Source organism: Manduca sexta, chromosome 22 (genome assembly GCF_014839805.1).
Source record: "Manduca sexta isolate Smith_Timp_Sample1 chromosome 22, JHU_Msex_v1.0, whole genome shotgun sequence".
Lineage (NCBI taxonomy): Eukaryota > Metazoa > Arthropoda > Insecta > Lepidoptera > Sphingidae > Manduca > Manduca sexta.
In genome coordinates, this window is record NC_051136.1 from 13,531,637 (window position 1) to 13,546,036 (window position 14,400).

General features: G+C 37.6%; 2 protein-coding genes across 2 annotated transcripts in view; one reads left to right on the plus strand and one right to left on the minus strand.

The window, feature by feature from the left end:
• LOC115442009 (neprilysin-4) overlaps positions 1–3,358 on the plus strand; it is a 55,517-nt gene extending 52,159 nt beyond the window's left edge. The window contains exons 12-17 of the mRNA XM_030166955.2: positions 24–82; positions 351–399; positions 574–641; positions 865–998; positions 1,251–1,421; positions 1,897–3,358. Of these exons, the coding sequence (XP_030022815.1) occupies positions 24–82; positions 351–399; positions 574–641; positions 865–998; positions 1,251–1,421; positions 1,897–2,073 (658 nt within the window). The 3' untranslated portion in view covers positions 2,074–3,358. The remainder of the gene's footprint in view (positions 1–23; positions 83–350; positions 400–573; positions 642–864; positions 999–1,250; positions 1,422–1,896) is intronic.
• Positions 3,359–4,129: 771 nt separating this feature from the next.
• Positions 4,130–14,318, minus strand: LOC115441989 (neprilysin-4). The gene is made up of 17 exons (XM_030166927.2): positions 13,921–14,318; positions 11,969–12,015; positions 11,541–11,683; positions 11,158–11,403; positions 10,850–11,052; positions 10,569–10,745; positions 10,361–10,465; positions 10,028–10,172; positions 9,616–9,830; positions 9,168–9,344; positions 8,670–8,773; positions 8,052–8,110; positions 7,431–7,479; positions 6,640–6,707; positions 6,290–6,423; positions 5,524–5,694; positions 4,130–4,782 (listed from the first exon to the last, which is right to left on the minus strand). The coding sequence occupies exons 1-17, from the start codon at positions 14,098–14,100 to the stop codon at positions 4,606–4,608; spliced, it is 2,400 nt and encodes a 799-aa protein (XP_030022787.1). The 5' UTR covers positions 14,101–14,318; the 3' UTR covers positions 4,130–4,605.
• Between the last annotated feature and the right edge of the window lie 82 nt (positions 14,319–14,400).

Sequence of the window (14,400 nt, forward strand, 5' to 3'; positions counted from 1 at the left end):
TATTTTGATACTTTCTATTCTAGATGGGTAGCAACTGCAACAACTGTAAACGCTTTCTACTCAGCAACTCTCAATTCAGTCAGTGAGTATACTTTCTTTTCTCGGGTACTGGTGCCTTAAGTTCCTTACGACAATCAAATCTTAAGATGCCTCTTAATTCTACTGCTCAACCTTTTCTTAATATTGAGACACCGTTAAACCTTTAATTCTACCTTATTGATTGACTTAATGATAGATACTGAATGGGTCAACAGAGTATACCTTTGACTCATAAAGTTGATTTGAAGGTCCAAAACATTTTAGTTGAATTCCTTTATGAAGCAGATAACTCTAACGATATTTGGTTTCAGCGTTCCCTGCTGGAATACTTCAGCCACCTTTCTATGGAAATGGCATTGAGTAAGTACCAAAAAGTATTAGAATTAGTATCCACTGAAATTTACTATATTCTAGGGCAAATGGAGATTCAGTCATATTAGATGCGAATATAATTTTATTTATACGAGAATCCATAAAGCAAACTAATTAATTTATTGAACTGACATTATGTATTAAATAAAATGTTGTCTACAGAGCTATAAACTACGGTTCAATTGGTGCCATAATGGGACACGAAGTTACTCATGGATTTGACGATCAAGGTAAAGAATTTAATCAGTAATATTTTTAATATGATCATATTTAGAAAGAATGGAAACATGGTTTGAACTCCTAGGATACCAAAAGTATTGGTGTGTTTGTAGGATTTATTAATTTAAATGGGTTTTATGAGGTGTTTTTTATAATGAGTATAGCAATAATATTGAGATGGAATTTTGTCAAAAAATGTTCTGACCCTATTTAATACTCTTGTTGTTTGAACAGGTCGTCGATATGACGAGGAGGGTAACTTGAAGCAGTGGTGGTCAGCAGCGACGTTAGAGCACTACCACGGCAAGGTGCAGTGCATCATCGACCAGTACAGCAAGTACCACATGCCGCAGCTGCCGAACTATACGGTGAGCGCACTGTGTTAGCGGAGCTAGGGTAGTAGATAAGACGCCTTTTTACAATCGTTAAAGTTAATAGAAAAAAAAATGAGAATGACATAATATTATTCAATTCTTAGTCTATTACTAGGTTATGTCATTCCCATGAATTTTTGGTTTTTATTACCGTTAATGAATTTACGAAGACATCTCGGCTACGGCCCTGGTGTCGGCGTGTGTACCGCGCAGTGCAGAGAGTGAGGTGTGTGTGCGCGTGCGCAGGTGCACGGGTTCAACACGCAGGGCGAGAACATCGCGGACAACGGCGGCCTGCGCGCCGCCCTGCGCGCCTACCGCCGCTACGGAGCGCGCGCGCCCGCCCGCGCCCGCGACGTGCTGCCCGCGCTGCCCGACTACACACCCGAACAACTCTTCTTCCTGGGATTCGCACAGGTGCGGATATACACTTAATGAAACTTATGTTACTTGAACTTGATAGTACATAAATATATAGTATTTAAAATGATAGTATGTAAAATTATAGTTAACCTTTCGAAAACGAAGATGAAGAAGTATAATATAATTTCTAATGTATTTATGGGCAGCGTGCCCCGCTCGTGCGAGTTCGTTGACCTCGTTGACCAGCTGATTCTTATTTGTAATACATTGCGGTTTTTATATATTTATTTTGTTTAACTGTTTTTTATTTATCTAAATAACATTATTTTTATATATATTCGTTTATGATGCTGTATTCTGTATGATGAAAAAAGAGAAAAAAATTATTGCGATTTTTTTGTGTCTTTGTGTCAAGTCACAAATTATCAATACTATATTTTCTTCGTTTCCGAAATTGTTTTCCATACACCTGGTACTGTAATTCTCTATACTTTATAGTAATAAAATATAAACATAATTTTCTTTACAGATATGGTGTGGAAACTCAACAGTGGGCGCATTGAAATCGAAAATCGTGGAAGGCGTGCACAGCCCGAACAAGATCCGCGTGATCGGCACACTGAGCAACTCGGACGAGTTCGCGCATGCGTGGAAGTGTCCCAAGGGCTCCCCCATGAACCCTGAACACAAGTGCGTGCTGTGGTGATGTGACCAACGTAGTTCCAGTTGTCAGTTGGTTTTGAGTTTCGACTACCACGGTTGTAAGGAATGTTATAGTGCTATCCTCTGTTGTCTAATCTTCTAAATCTAGAATTAGGAATATAACTAAAAGTCTAACACCAACCGATTTTAGAATAATTGATTAGATGGAACATACTGAGAGCTACAAAAGTTAGGTTGTAAGATCAGTTAGAACTGTTAGAAGATTGGATAATTGTGTAGATGCACCATTAGAAGTTCATTTTACCTTCCGTTCATTTGAGTGGTAGAAAACCCCTTCCACTCCCTTTTAAAATTAGAGTCAACCCCAAAACCTTCTGACAGTGTTACAAAAGTTTTGCCAGGTATCGAACGTGCGACGTCAATTGGTGCAAAGACTCAAGCAATTGTGATGTTAGTTATAAGTGAACCAAAGACAATCATAGGTTACCTTTAAAGTTACCGCCTTAGTTTTAACGTACAAGTAATTTTTTATATGAAGAAATTATGAGATGTGTGTTTATGACCTATTAAATGTGAAAACATTGCAATGTACAAAAAAAAACTTATTTTTTTATTGTGTCCTTTTTGCTAGTGTGCAGTGCAGCTACTAAATAGCTTAACAAATTTAGAACTTGAAGTTACCTATACACGTTTATCTAGAATGAAGTACACACTTCAATTTTTTTCAGCAAAATAAATTGTTTTGGACGCGCAGTTAAACGCAGTGTTTAGGTGATTTGAAGTTTTGAATAAAAAGCTATTTTGTTGATTGCCTGTATATTTAGAAAGTTGTGTGTCAAAATAAATCCTATATTTTATTAGAACTGCTTAACTGTAATATTCAAGGAAAGAAAAAATAAAATATAAATAAATACCTACCAGGTTCTCAAATAATTTTATATTTGGTGTAATTTATCAATCCGACAAAGGTATTATTTAAAAAAAAGTTCTCTTATTTTATATTCATTTTTTCCTTCCCATATTATAGTCTAATTAGCAAAGTGTATTTAAAAAAAGAAATAGAAAAATATTGTTTGAATATGTTTACTGTAAAACCTGAAATATTTTTATATTGTAATGACATACTACTTTATAAAATACTCTACAAAATTAATAATAGAAAAATAGGATTAAACATATATCAGACTTAATAATACCTTGATACTTCAGACAAAATTAATAATAATATTATGACATTATACTTACTCTGTAACAGCATCTCTTAATTTTCTTATAGACAATTAATAATCCACAAAAGACTATTTATTTTTAAATAAAAAACATATAACTGAAGATGTGTATTATTTATTCCTCTGGGAAAAAAAATATTTTCTCGGATATTATAATTTTCAAAACTTATAATGTAATCAGAATTAATGTTTTACTATAGTTTAGTAAGATCATCTAGATTGTCAACCATTGGTGCATTGAAGAAAATTGTGTAGAGGTAAGTATGAATGGTAAAAGGGCCCAAGTATGAAAAGTGAGTTGTTCAGTATAAAGGGACTGTGTGGTCACAGAAGTAGCTAGTGACTTTTCTTGTAGAATGTAACCTTTATTGTGACCAATATTCTTTTTAATGTGTTCTATTTTTTGTAAATATTTGAATGTTGTTGTTTGCCTAGTCACGTATTTTTCACTCTGAAATAAACACTCGTGTCAATAACACATCTTTTTACTTAATTTTATATATAACTCAGAACACACACCAATTACTTACAACAACTTTGTAGGGAGGGTGCGGGAGGGGAGGTAGAGGTATCGTAGTTTCTTACTAAAAAATAAAATGACTGGACGTACAAATTAGAAAATTTATTTCGTTTTAATATTATATAGTGGAAGTAGGCTGCGACAAAATCCTTTGGGTAGGCACCACGCCATTTTGGGACGAGCATGGACCACCTGGCTCCCCCTCTATATAAGCTTATGAGTGCGGTACAAAGCATATTGCGTATTTTACTTTGCGGTACAAAGCATATTGCGAGTTTTGCGAGTTTATTAAGTAATAAAAAAGAGTACGAGTAGGAATTGGAATAAATTTTATTACCGGTAGCCTAATTTAGGGCCTCGCGCAAAAAATATTGATCTGTATTAGTGTTTTTTTAACTTTTCAGTAGTTCATAATTACTACTGTACGTATTACCTACTATTGTACGTATAAAAAAAATGACGATACGAAGTTTTTAATTAGGATGCAGCAAAGAAATAAAACGTTTTAAATCAACAGAAAAAAAAAACCTACACATATTTATTATATTGATTCTTTATTAAAACACTTAAAACGAAGGTAAGTATACAATTAGATCAAATTAATGACATTCACCTTTTTCACCATTTACAAAAACAATACCTTTGCATTTAAGTATTTTGTAAAATGCCAAAAAGATCTAGTTTTGAATACTAAAGGCGTGTGAACTAAAAATAAAAAGGATAGATTAGAATACAAAGTTGCAATTGCTGACAAAATACTTTCTAGAGCCAATAAAGCGACATAATGAAAGCAACTGACAGCAACACCTAAACTACGTTGGTCACGTCACCACAGCACGCATTTGTGTTCGGGGTTCATGGGAGAACCCTTGAGACACTTCCACGCATGCGCGAACTCGTCTGAGTTGCTCAGAGTGCCGATCACGCGGATCTTGTTCGGACTGTGCACACTTCTCGTGATTTTAGTCTCCAATGCTTGCACTGTTGAGTTACCGCACCATATCTGTAGAGAAAATAACGTAAATATTTTATTACTACAAAGTATAGAGAATGACAGTTACAGGTGTATGGAAACCAATTTCGGAAACGAAGAAAATATAATAGGGAAAACTAGAGTTTATTCGATTTTTATAAGAAGAATGAAAACTAAGTCGGGTCTTTGATTTTTGTGCGGTAACTTCATGAAATTAGTTTATCATTTGGTTTTAACTTCACATAAAACCAAAGTGAAGTTTTGTAATTTTCAAATGAATTTTAATATTATGGTTAAGATAATATTGACATATTAGATCAGTTTGTCAGACTAGTTAATTCGAGATCATTTTATTGGAACACTGCCCTAAATTAAAAAAAGAAGCTCATGCATTATAACACTGTACTTTGCTACTTGCTTTAAGCGGCGATAGCCTAGTTGGGTGTGGAACGGTCTGCCGAGACGAATGTCCGCAGGTTCAAATCCCAAGGGCAAACACCTCTGACTTTTCTAAAAAATCATGTGTGTATTCTTTGTGAATTTATCGTTCGCTTTAACGGTGAAGGAAAAAATTGTGAGGAAACCTGCACATCTGAGAAGTTCTCTATAGGAATTTCGAAGGTGTGTGAAGTCTACCAATCCGCACTAGGCCAGCGTGGTGGAATAAGGCCTAATCCCTCTCAGTAGTAGAGGAGGCCCGTGCTCAGCAGTGGGCAAGTATATAATACAGGGCTGATATTATTATTACTTTGCTACACCGTATATCCGCACCTGTGCGAATCCCAGGAAGAAGAGTTGTTCGGGTGTGTAGTCGGGCAGCGCGGGCAGCACGTCGCGGGCGCGGGCGGGCGCGCGCGCTCCGTAGCGGCGGTAGGCGCGCAGGGCGGCGCGCAGGCCGCCGTTGTCCGCGATGTTCTCGCCCTGCGTGTTGAACCCGTGCACCTGCGCACGCGCACACACACCTCACTCTCTGCACTGCGCGGTACACACGCCGACACCAGGGCCGTAGCCGAGATGTCTTCGTAAATTCGTCAATAATTCATAGAAATGGCATATCCTAAAGCAGGTGACAGACGTTTGGGTAAGTACGCATATTTATAGTTTAGCAAACGCTTTTCGTTTGATTATCACCTTAAGTACGCGAACTTTAAAATCTAATTAAGTATATAAATTAGTTCGGCAACCTAACCGATTTAAAATCTTGCTCGTAGCTCATCTCAATATTCCTTCTCCTGACGTAACTATTTTATGAAATTTATATGTGATGAATGCTTTCATATGGTAAATCATGCCTTTACCCATACTGTCCAATTTTATCTTCGTTGCTTGTTTGTGTTAACATAATGTGAACAACTGTCTCGGTGGGGTAATTGAAATACGTACGCGGTACAAGTACGATTACCGTACTAACGCCCTGAGTTAGAATACCGGGTCGATCCAAAAATAATTGTGACTAGATGCTTCAAAATTTAATCAGTCGCAGTTCAGAGTCAGGAAGTTGCCTACTGCCCCGGTTCCGCTGTTACAACACCCTTACCTTATGGTTTGGCAACTCCGGCATGTGGTACTTGCTGTATTGGTCGATAAAGCACTGCACCTTCTTTTGGTAGTGTTTCAGTGTCGCCTCAGACCACCACTGCTTTAGGTTGCCCTCCTCATCATATTTCCGACCTGCTCAACAACTAACAATTTAACTACGGTATATAATATCACAAAGCTAGAGAATTTAGAATGTATTGCCGAATTTTTAGAAAAGGACTGTGAATATTTAGGCTTACTGGAAGCGTCATGTTGTTTTGGAAGACCATTCTCAACTTCCCTTCTTAACCGGGGCTGCCCTACTATACATACCTAGTATGTTCTAGCAAAAAAAATAGAAATATTGACCTTGGTTGTCAAAACCATGTGTAATTTCGTGTCCCATCATCGCACCTATTGCGCCGTAGTTGACCGCTCTGTAAAAAAAATTGTATATTTCAAAAAGATAATAATAGATAGGCAATATATTATATCCTTAATTACACAAATGTTTGTACATAGACAGTTTGTATATTTTTATTATTACAACTTTTCATGTTGAGTAAATTATGGTTCCGGAATTGTTACTACATTCGCAGCGAGCAACGCCTTATCGGCATCGCTATTACTTTGTAGTTTGAACCTACGCTTACGTAAATATGGAATAAGTAAAGTATTTCCCTGTGTGTTGTAGTATTGTGAAGATAAGAAAATCTCAAAAATGGAGCTGCAAGACCAGATTTCACAAAACACGTTAACTATCTACTCCACTTTGCAACCGCATGCCATCCGTCTAGCGTATCTTAACTTATCGTACAAATCAAAGAATGAACTGCTTATTTGTAATACAAGTAATCAAAGCGCATTGTCGTTTATGATCGCATATTTCGAGAAAATAGGAATCGTGAGGTTACTAAGCGTCTAGTAACTCCCAACCACTAAAGTCACAAAAGTATTAAAAGTAACTCTAGACCCAATATTTTTATATACAATGTAAAATATGTATGTTTTTACCAAAGCAACGTGACATTCAAGTTTATTAGAGGTTACATAGGATAAGAGCAGTGGCTTTTATACAGAGAATTGACTGACAAGAAATGATTATTTCTCGCTTCTTGGTATACTCGCAATTAAGCCAACCTGTTGGAATTTATACATACTCTATTCCATTGCCATAGAAAGGCGGTTGAAGTATAGCAGCGGGAAAGGCTGAAAAAAAAATTTACGTGATTCTCTTATTACAATTTTAATTGTACAGTGGGGATAAATATTATCTAATATAAATAAAAGCATTCATTCTGATATTGTTGTATCAAAACGCAATGTTTCGCAGCTTAGGCGGAATATTCATTTTTTTATACGTGCACGGCAAAATGAGCCCACTGCACTCGATAGTAAGTGGAGTGGGGTCCAGTAGAATGTCGACTGACGAGAGATGAGTACCCCTCGACAGTCACAATTATTGCGGACTTTTGGAACCGGATATATACAGGCTGATCCCGGAATGCGACACATATACTTGGGCCACTATGGCGGGGTTTAACACCTTTTGTACGGTGGTCGCTATCCGAGTGGATATAAAATATATCCTACCACCAGCAAAATCTTGGCCCCATGATGTTACTCAGTAAATAACTAACATAGAAAATAATTACAAATTGTTTAGATATTAACAAAAAATTGAAAATGTTGGTCGCCTGGTTGTTTATATGAAAAACCCTTACATAAATTAAACTATGACAGGAGTCCTTGGAATAAGTTAGACTTGAAATCACACTTACAGATGGAATTGCGGGTGTTCCAGTAATAGGCGTTCACAGTTGTTGCGGATGATACCCATCTAAAATCAAATAAAAATGACTTCAAAATTCGTAATACTAATAATAAAGAGCTCAGACAGACGCAATGTTAATTGTACATCGTCATTATCAGCCACATAAACTCCACTGCTGAACATAGGCCTCCCCTAAAGATTTCCAGACGGAGCTGTTGAAAGCGGCTTGCATCCAACGTGCTTCTGCGAACTTTATCAAGTCGTCTGTCTACCATACTGTGAACGTCCAACGCTGAGCTTGCTAATAAGTGGTCTCTACTCGAGAACTTTTTGCCCCATCTGCCGTCAGTTAACTGTACAGCATACATATATATGGCAGCCGACTCTACCCGACTCCAAGCAGTTGACGTCACTTCCAAATGACAAACAATCAATTCCGGTTTCAAACAGGCTGGCATAACTGTGTCGTTTAGCAAGGGATAATCATCTCTCGTTAATCTACCTTCTATCTTGACTCCACTTTGCTTACCATCAGGTGTAGTAAAGTCATATTACCTTGCCCGTGTAAAAGAAAGAGCAGCCGTGCCCATTTAGGTATGCAATGATGCTATTTAAAAGAACTTACGCATTCCTATCCGGTATTTCTCCCAATAACTCCAGAGATTTCTTGACAGTAATCCACATAAGATTCATATACGTCTCAAACAAGTTCCCCTCGACCACTTCTATCTGCAAAGGAAAGTTAGAAATCATCCAAAGGTATAACTTCTTTTTTTTTCAGGAATTTAATTGTGTAATCTCAAATTTACTTTTTACACGAAATAAAAGTTAAAGGCATGGCGTTTTGACTGTCGTCGTTGTTAGAAAGAAGTTAAATAATTAATCCTTTCAGTTCTTAAATCGATATCCGGTATCCACATTTGTGGATTGTACAAATAACTATCCAATAAGCCTCTTTTTACAACTGATTTATCATCCGCTATACCCTGGAAAGTGTTCATAGCTCCATCAAATATCACAAGAAAGGCGACGATGTTGTCATCTGTCTTCAGGTTAATGGGCATTCCGATCCTGGTTCTATACCACCCCTGATTGGCAATATTGTTGCTTTAAACCCACTCACATCTTGGTAATGCTTATTGAGCTGTTCATCCGTCAGTAGCCACTTTGGGAAGCCCACTAGGTTGCGGATTTCCTTTAGCTTTTTGAGAGTCTGGAACTTTGTGCTGGCGTCCATCCAGTCTACCTTTTGTATCGTCTCTGCGAACGCCTCGCGCACATCTCCTATCATCTCTAAAGCCTGTAAAATTTATATACATTTTTTTTTATTGGTGGATAGTATTGCAGAATCTATCGCTTTGACTATTTTTGCTGACAAATTGCAAAATGCCTGCATTTTTGTGTTCCATTTTAAAGGATGTTCTGGCGAGCGTTAATAATACAAATTAATTAAATCTAAAAAGGGTGAAGTTTTACCTCCATCAGTAATTAAAAAAGAAAACACAAGTGACCAAGATTATTCAAATACTAAATGTTTTGTTAAAACTATAACTCGTGTTACAAAATCAGACCTTCAATCTCGAGTTGTCATCGAAGTATCTTTTCACGTACAGGTAACTCAACGCGTCCCCTAAGTTGTAGTTAGTTTCAGTGGTACAAATCTTCCAGCGCGGTGTACGTTGCGGTGTTTCATACATTGCCTTAGATAATTCGAAATTAAGTTGCCTGAACGCATCGAGGGTCAACGGAGCTATTGCTGAGAACATGTTCCACCACAGAAAGCGTTCTGGAATAATGATTTTTGCTCAAAAAAGATCTTAACAGATTGATTTGCTAATCTCTTCAGAGTGTATGTCTGTAAGTGTTAATTTGGCAAATGTAGACGAATCAAACGTATCTATTGTTATTCTACCTTTTAGAATTCGTAAAAATAAATGATGAAGAATTTGCACTAGCGCGTATTGTTAATTCAAACTATCTCACCAATACGAATAGGCTTTGTTTCATTGAGCAAAACAGACAACCTCTTCAAGTACGGCATGTCCTTGACAATAACTCGGTCATGCTGCGGGTCAAGCGTCACACTGGTGTTGGCGAACACCAGGTTCAAATATTGTTCCCAGTCGTGCTGCAGAAAAGAAGTTAGTAGGAGCTTTAGAATCTAGTCCTATCTACCATGGTAGATATTAACATGTTGATCACCTATAGCCACAGGGGCAGTCGATATTAAGTACGCATCTCGTAAACCTTGAGAGAGTTTAGGTAAGAAAAATTGCAAACAACAATAGTACTAATATTATTACGATTTAATACTACCTCCTTCCACTGCGCTGGTCTATTCCTCGACCCCTGAAGTTCCTCAATAGTCATGTCATAGGTTAAGTGGTCGCCACTGCGTCGCTGTCGCTCTGAGGTCATTATCTAGGTATGGTAAATTAAAGATTTACTATTATTTAAATCACCCATAGATTTCCACCGAATTATCTACGACATTTCACGCTTATAATTATATTCTTCTTCTTACACTAGCAAGCTTCTTGCTGAACTCCAAAACATCATCAGCAAAGTTATGAGCATCAATCTTCTGGTCTATTAAAGCAATCATTGCTTTAACGTGCTTGTGGTAAAGCGCCAGCTCTCGTGCGAACCACGTGGGTTTCAGAAGGAACGCCTTATTGAACCCTGGAGACACTTGGTCGATCTGGTTGAAGGATGCACAATTAATGACAAGGACTTAAAGTGGAAGATATTTACACCAGTTAACATATTTTACTAATACCATTGAGGCAAGCAATAAACACGTACCAGGATGCGGTATCTACTGTTGTTCCGGACACCCTCCTCCACTTTTACGTTGAGCAGCACGTTGAGTCCCAGCATGCGTCGGCCGCGCCCAGCCGTCACCTCCCACGTGAAATTCGCGTTCGCCGTTACGGGTGGACTGGGAGAAAGACCCAGTTTCTGCAGAACCTCCTGCAACGGTTTGATACCCACTTCTTCTAGTTTATCTGAGGAATACAATTATTGAAATAATCAAATAAAATTCTCAATTCAAATGTATAATAAATACAATATACACTAACACAACTTAACCCTTCTTTATGAAATCTTACTAGTGTCTACACAGGTTCGGTAGAATGTCTTCGCTTTTAAAACAGCTTCAGGCAATCCATCATCATTTTCTTCTTCCAGAAGTTCCCTCAGAACTTTGGCGAGTTGCGCCCTCGCCTTATCTAACTGGTACCAGGATACGGACCACTCCGGGACAGGGTTCTGCTTGATCCAGCCGCCGCACGCGAACTCATAAAAGTCCTGACACGGGTCTGCATCTCTATTCATTGATTGAAGGATTCTTGAAGCTGTAAAGACGTTAATTTATTTACTGATCGCCTCAATAGATATCGCAAATATAACTCAAAATAGAATTTCAAATTGTCCAATATCTTGTCTCTTTATACTTTGTCAAGAAGATTGTCAATATATTTAGTAGACTTACCTGAGCCAACACATTCTTCGCTGAGACATATCTTTGGACGATAGTAGTCGGTTATAAACAATACAGACGTATATACAGCGAAAGCTAGCAGCAACAACCCTAGCACACCAATTAGGACGAACTGAATTTGAACTGTGCGCTCTCTGAAACCAATTAGAATTATTGCTGCTACATTATGAAAATAAGATAGTATTATGATTATTTGAGTGAGTGACGAGGATAGTACTGAAGCTAGAATTTTTTCGTTACAGGTAGGTATAGGAGAATTCCTTTATCGAGTTCAAGAGCGATCGTTTTTTTTATCTGTGACCGCAAAACAAGCAAATTTATTATCTAGATTATTTGTCTTTGATCATTGATGTATCTCATAACATCTGCCACTAGCTACCTATATTTGGTTCTAATAAAAGATCAATTAAGTAGCTCACAGTTTGTATTCTAAGCTGTGGTTGCCAATCTTCCGTGGGTCTTTCACCTGCAATAAAATCACCGATCAGAAATTACAGTTCTACTATAACAAATTATTGCTGTCCCGCACCAACCAGATTTCATTTGTCTCGAGCGCACATTGAGGGTTGGGGTGCAGTATCCCTAAAATGTTATTTGTAGTACCTACTGTCGTATATTTGAGATCCATGGGATAGACAGCTGGTTAACTAGGAACTTGTTGCCAAAGTACCCCGTAACAGTACGCCAATGTACGGTGCATAATCATAGCATTACTGACTGTGGCCTCTCTGAATGTGCCTCTAACACGACTGAATGAACCAACCCCTCCTAGCTGAATTTTGACTACGGCACCTAGTTTCAAGAGATCAGCTAGATACGCATAAGGTATTATATTGCACAAGTATGTGCAATACAAAGGTACACTCTCCGTTTCTTCACTCGCATAGTCCGGTGAGACGTCAATCCGACTTGACCAAAGAGAGATAATTCGTAGGACCAATGGCTTTACGTATATTCCAAGGCACAAGGGTAGGTATTACACCGCCAACTTCCTAACTTCTAGCTGCGACTGAGTAATTTTTTATATTTAAAACTCAGTCAAATTTATTTTCTGCCTAACCCAAGATCCGAAACCAGGACGCTAACGCGATAGTCCTACTGGTCCTACCGCGAAGGCATTACAACTACGTCACTAAGGCAGTCAAATATCTCTTGCTGGTGGTAGGATATATTTTGTATCTGACGGAATAGCAACCACTGTCCAAAGTGTTAAAATACGCTAAAGTGGGCCGTGTGTGACGCCTTCAGGGGATCAGTCTGTGTATATCCTGTTCAAACAGGCTGGCATAATTGTGACGACTAGCAAGGAGTACCTAATCATTCCTCGCCAAGCGAGATTATATGTGAAGCGCATTCCGCTTAATATCAAGTATAGTGGTGGGATCTTTTTTGTTAAATTCAGGCATTTGGTAGGGTGTCAGCTTCAAGACCTTGCAGATACCAGATGTGAAATAAATATGCAAAGTAATTCATTTGGCCGTGCCGTCGGTGTCTTTTCGTAGTCTTCTCAAGGAAATGTTTATTATTTTGACAGCTGTTTAAACAAATACTTTGTCAAGTAGGTAAGTCACTGTAATTTTATTTTATTTTTTATTTTATTTTATTTTATGCCAAATTTAGAAATAAATTGATATTTTTTGGCCATATTAATAGGTACTTATAGCTTAGATCTTCACTTTCGAATATCTGAGCCCAACTCCTGATTTACCTATGAGAGATTCTGTCCCTGTTAACTCTATTAAAAACTTTCCTCTATCTTTGCTACACCATACATCGATTACTTAATTTAAGCAATATTATCTCTTTTATTAAATTACATAAGCACCTGTCTACAAACTTACTTATTAATGAACTGCTGCGGCGATAGCCTAGTTGGTTGTGGAACGGTCTGCCGAGACGAATGTCCGCAGGTTCAAATCCCAAGGGCACACACCTCTGATTATTCTAAAAAATTATGTGTGTATTCTTTGTAAATTATCGCTTGCTTTAACGGTGAAGGGAAACATCGTGAGGAAACCTGCATACCTGAGAAGTCCTCTATAGGAATTTCGAGGGTGTGTGAAGTCTACCAATCCGCACTAGGCCAGCGTGGTGGACTAAGGCCTAATCCCTCTCAGTAGTAGAGGAGGCCCGTGCTCAGCAGTGGGACAGTATATAATACAGGGCTGATATTATTATTATTATTATAATGAACTGCTTACTTACATTATAAAGCTTGATAAAAATGAATGAATTTTATAAATAAAACTTGGAACAACTAATAATTTGTAAGCAAACATAAGGTATTTTGCGCATAGTTAAAGTGGTTTATAAAATATACTTAGGTAAGTATTGTAACAATGTGTACAAAAATAAGTATCCCACAACTTACCCTGTATTTCATTTTTCTATATAATTTTCTACACACACCAAAGGATATTTTTTCGAATACTTTATTTAACACCTTTTTTCCGTGGCGTAATGTTTTGACGCGGAAACCGCAGAGGTAACTCATGTATACGTCGCGTCGCGCCGTTTGCGACACGGTAATGAACCTTATGATCAATTTCATTTATTTTATTGTACTAATTATAATTGTCAAAGCGAGACGAACTGTCTTAGCCATGAAAGGTTGTGCTGACATTTTTAAATATTACTGCATTATTTAAAACTGTCAGTATGTCAAAATTACATTGAACTATGAAAGTGTAACCAACTACCGGTAAGCATATTTAAATAAGAGAGTAATGTTATATCTTAGTAACTGCCCCTTGTTTATCAGGTTGTTTGAGTCTGGTCAGGAAAGCAACTTTAAATCGCGCCTGCAGCCCAGGCTAGAAGTCTGCTCTTACCAAAAATGAAGTAGTGGTCT

Excerpts from the sequence above, each read along its gene's own strand:
- LOC115441989 (XM_030166927.2), bottom strand. The coding sequence starts at position 14,100 with ATGAAATTGATCATAAGGTTCATTACCGTGTCGCAAACGGCGCGACGC. Across the intron at positions 9,831-10,027 it reads AACAAAGCCTATTCGTATTG|AACGCTTTCTGTGGTGGAAC; the intron begins GTGAGATAGTTT and ends TCATTATTCCAG. Across the intron at positions 9,345-9,615 it reads ATGACAACTCGAGATTGAAG|GCTTTAGAGATGATAGGAGA; the intron begins GTCTGATTTTGT and ends TAAATTTTACAG.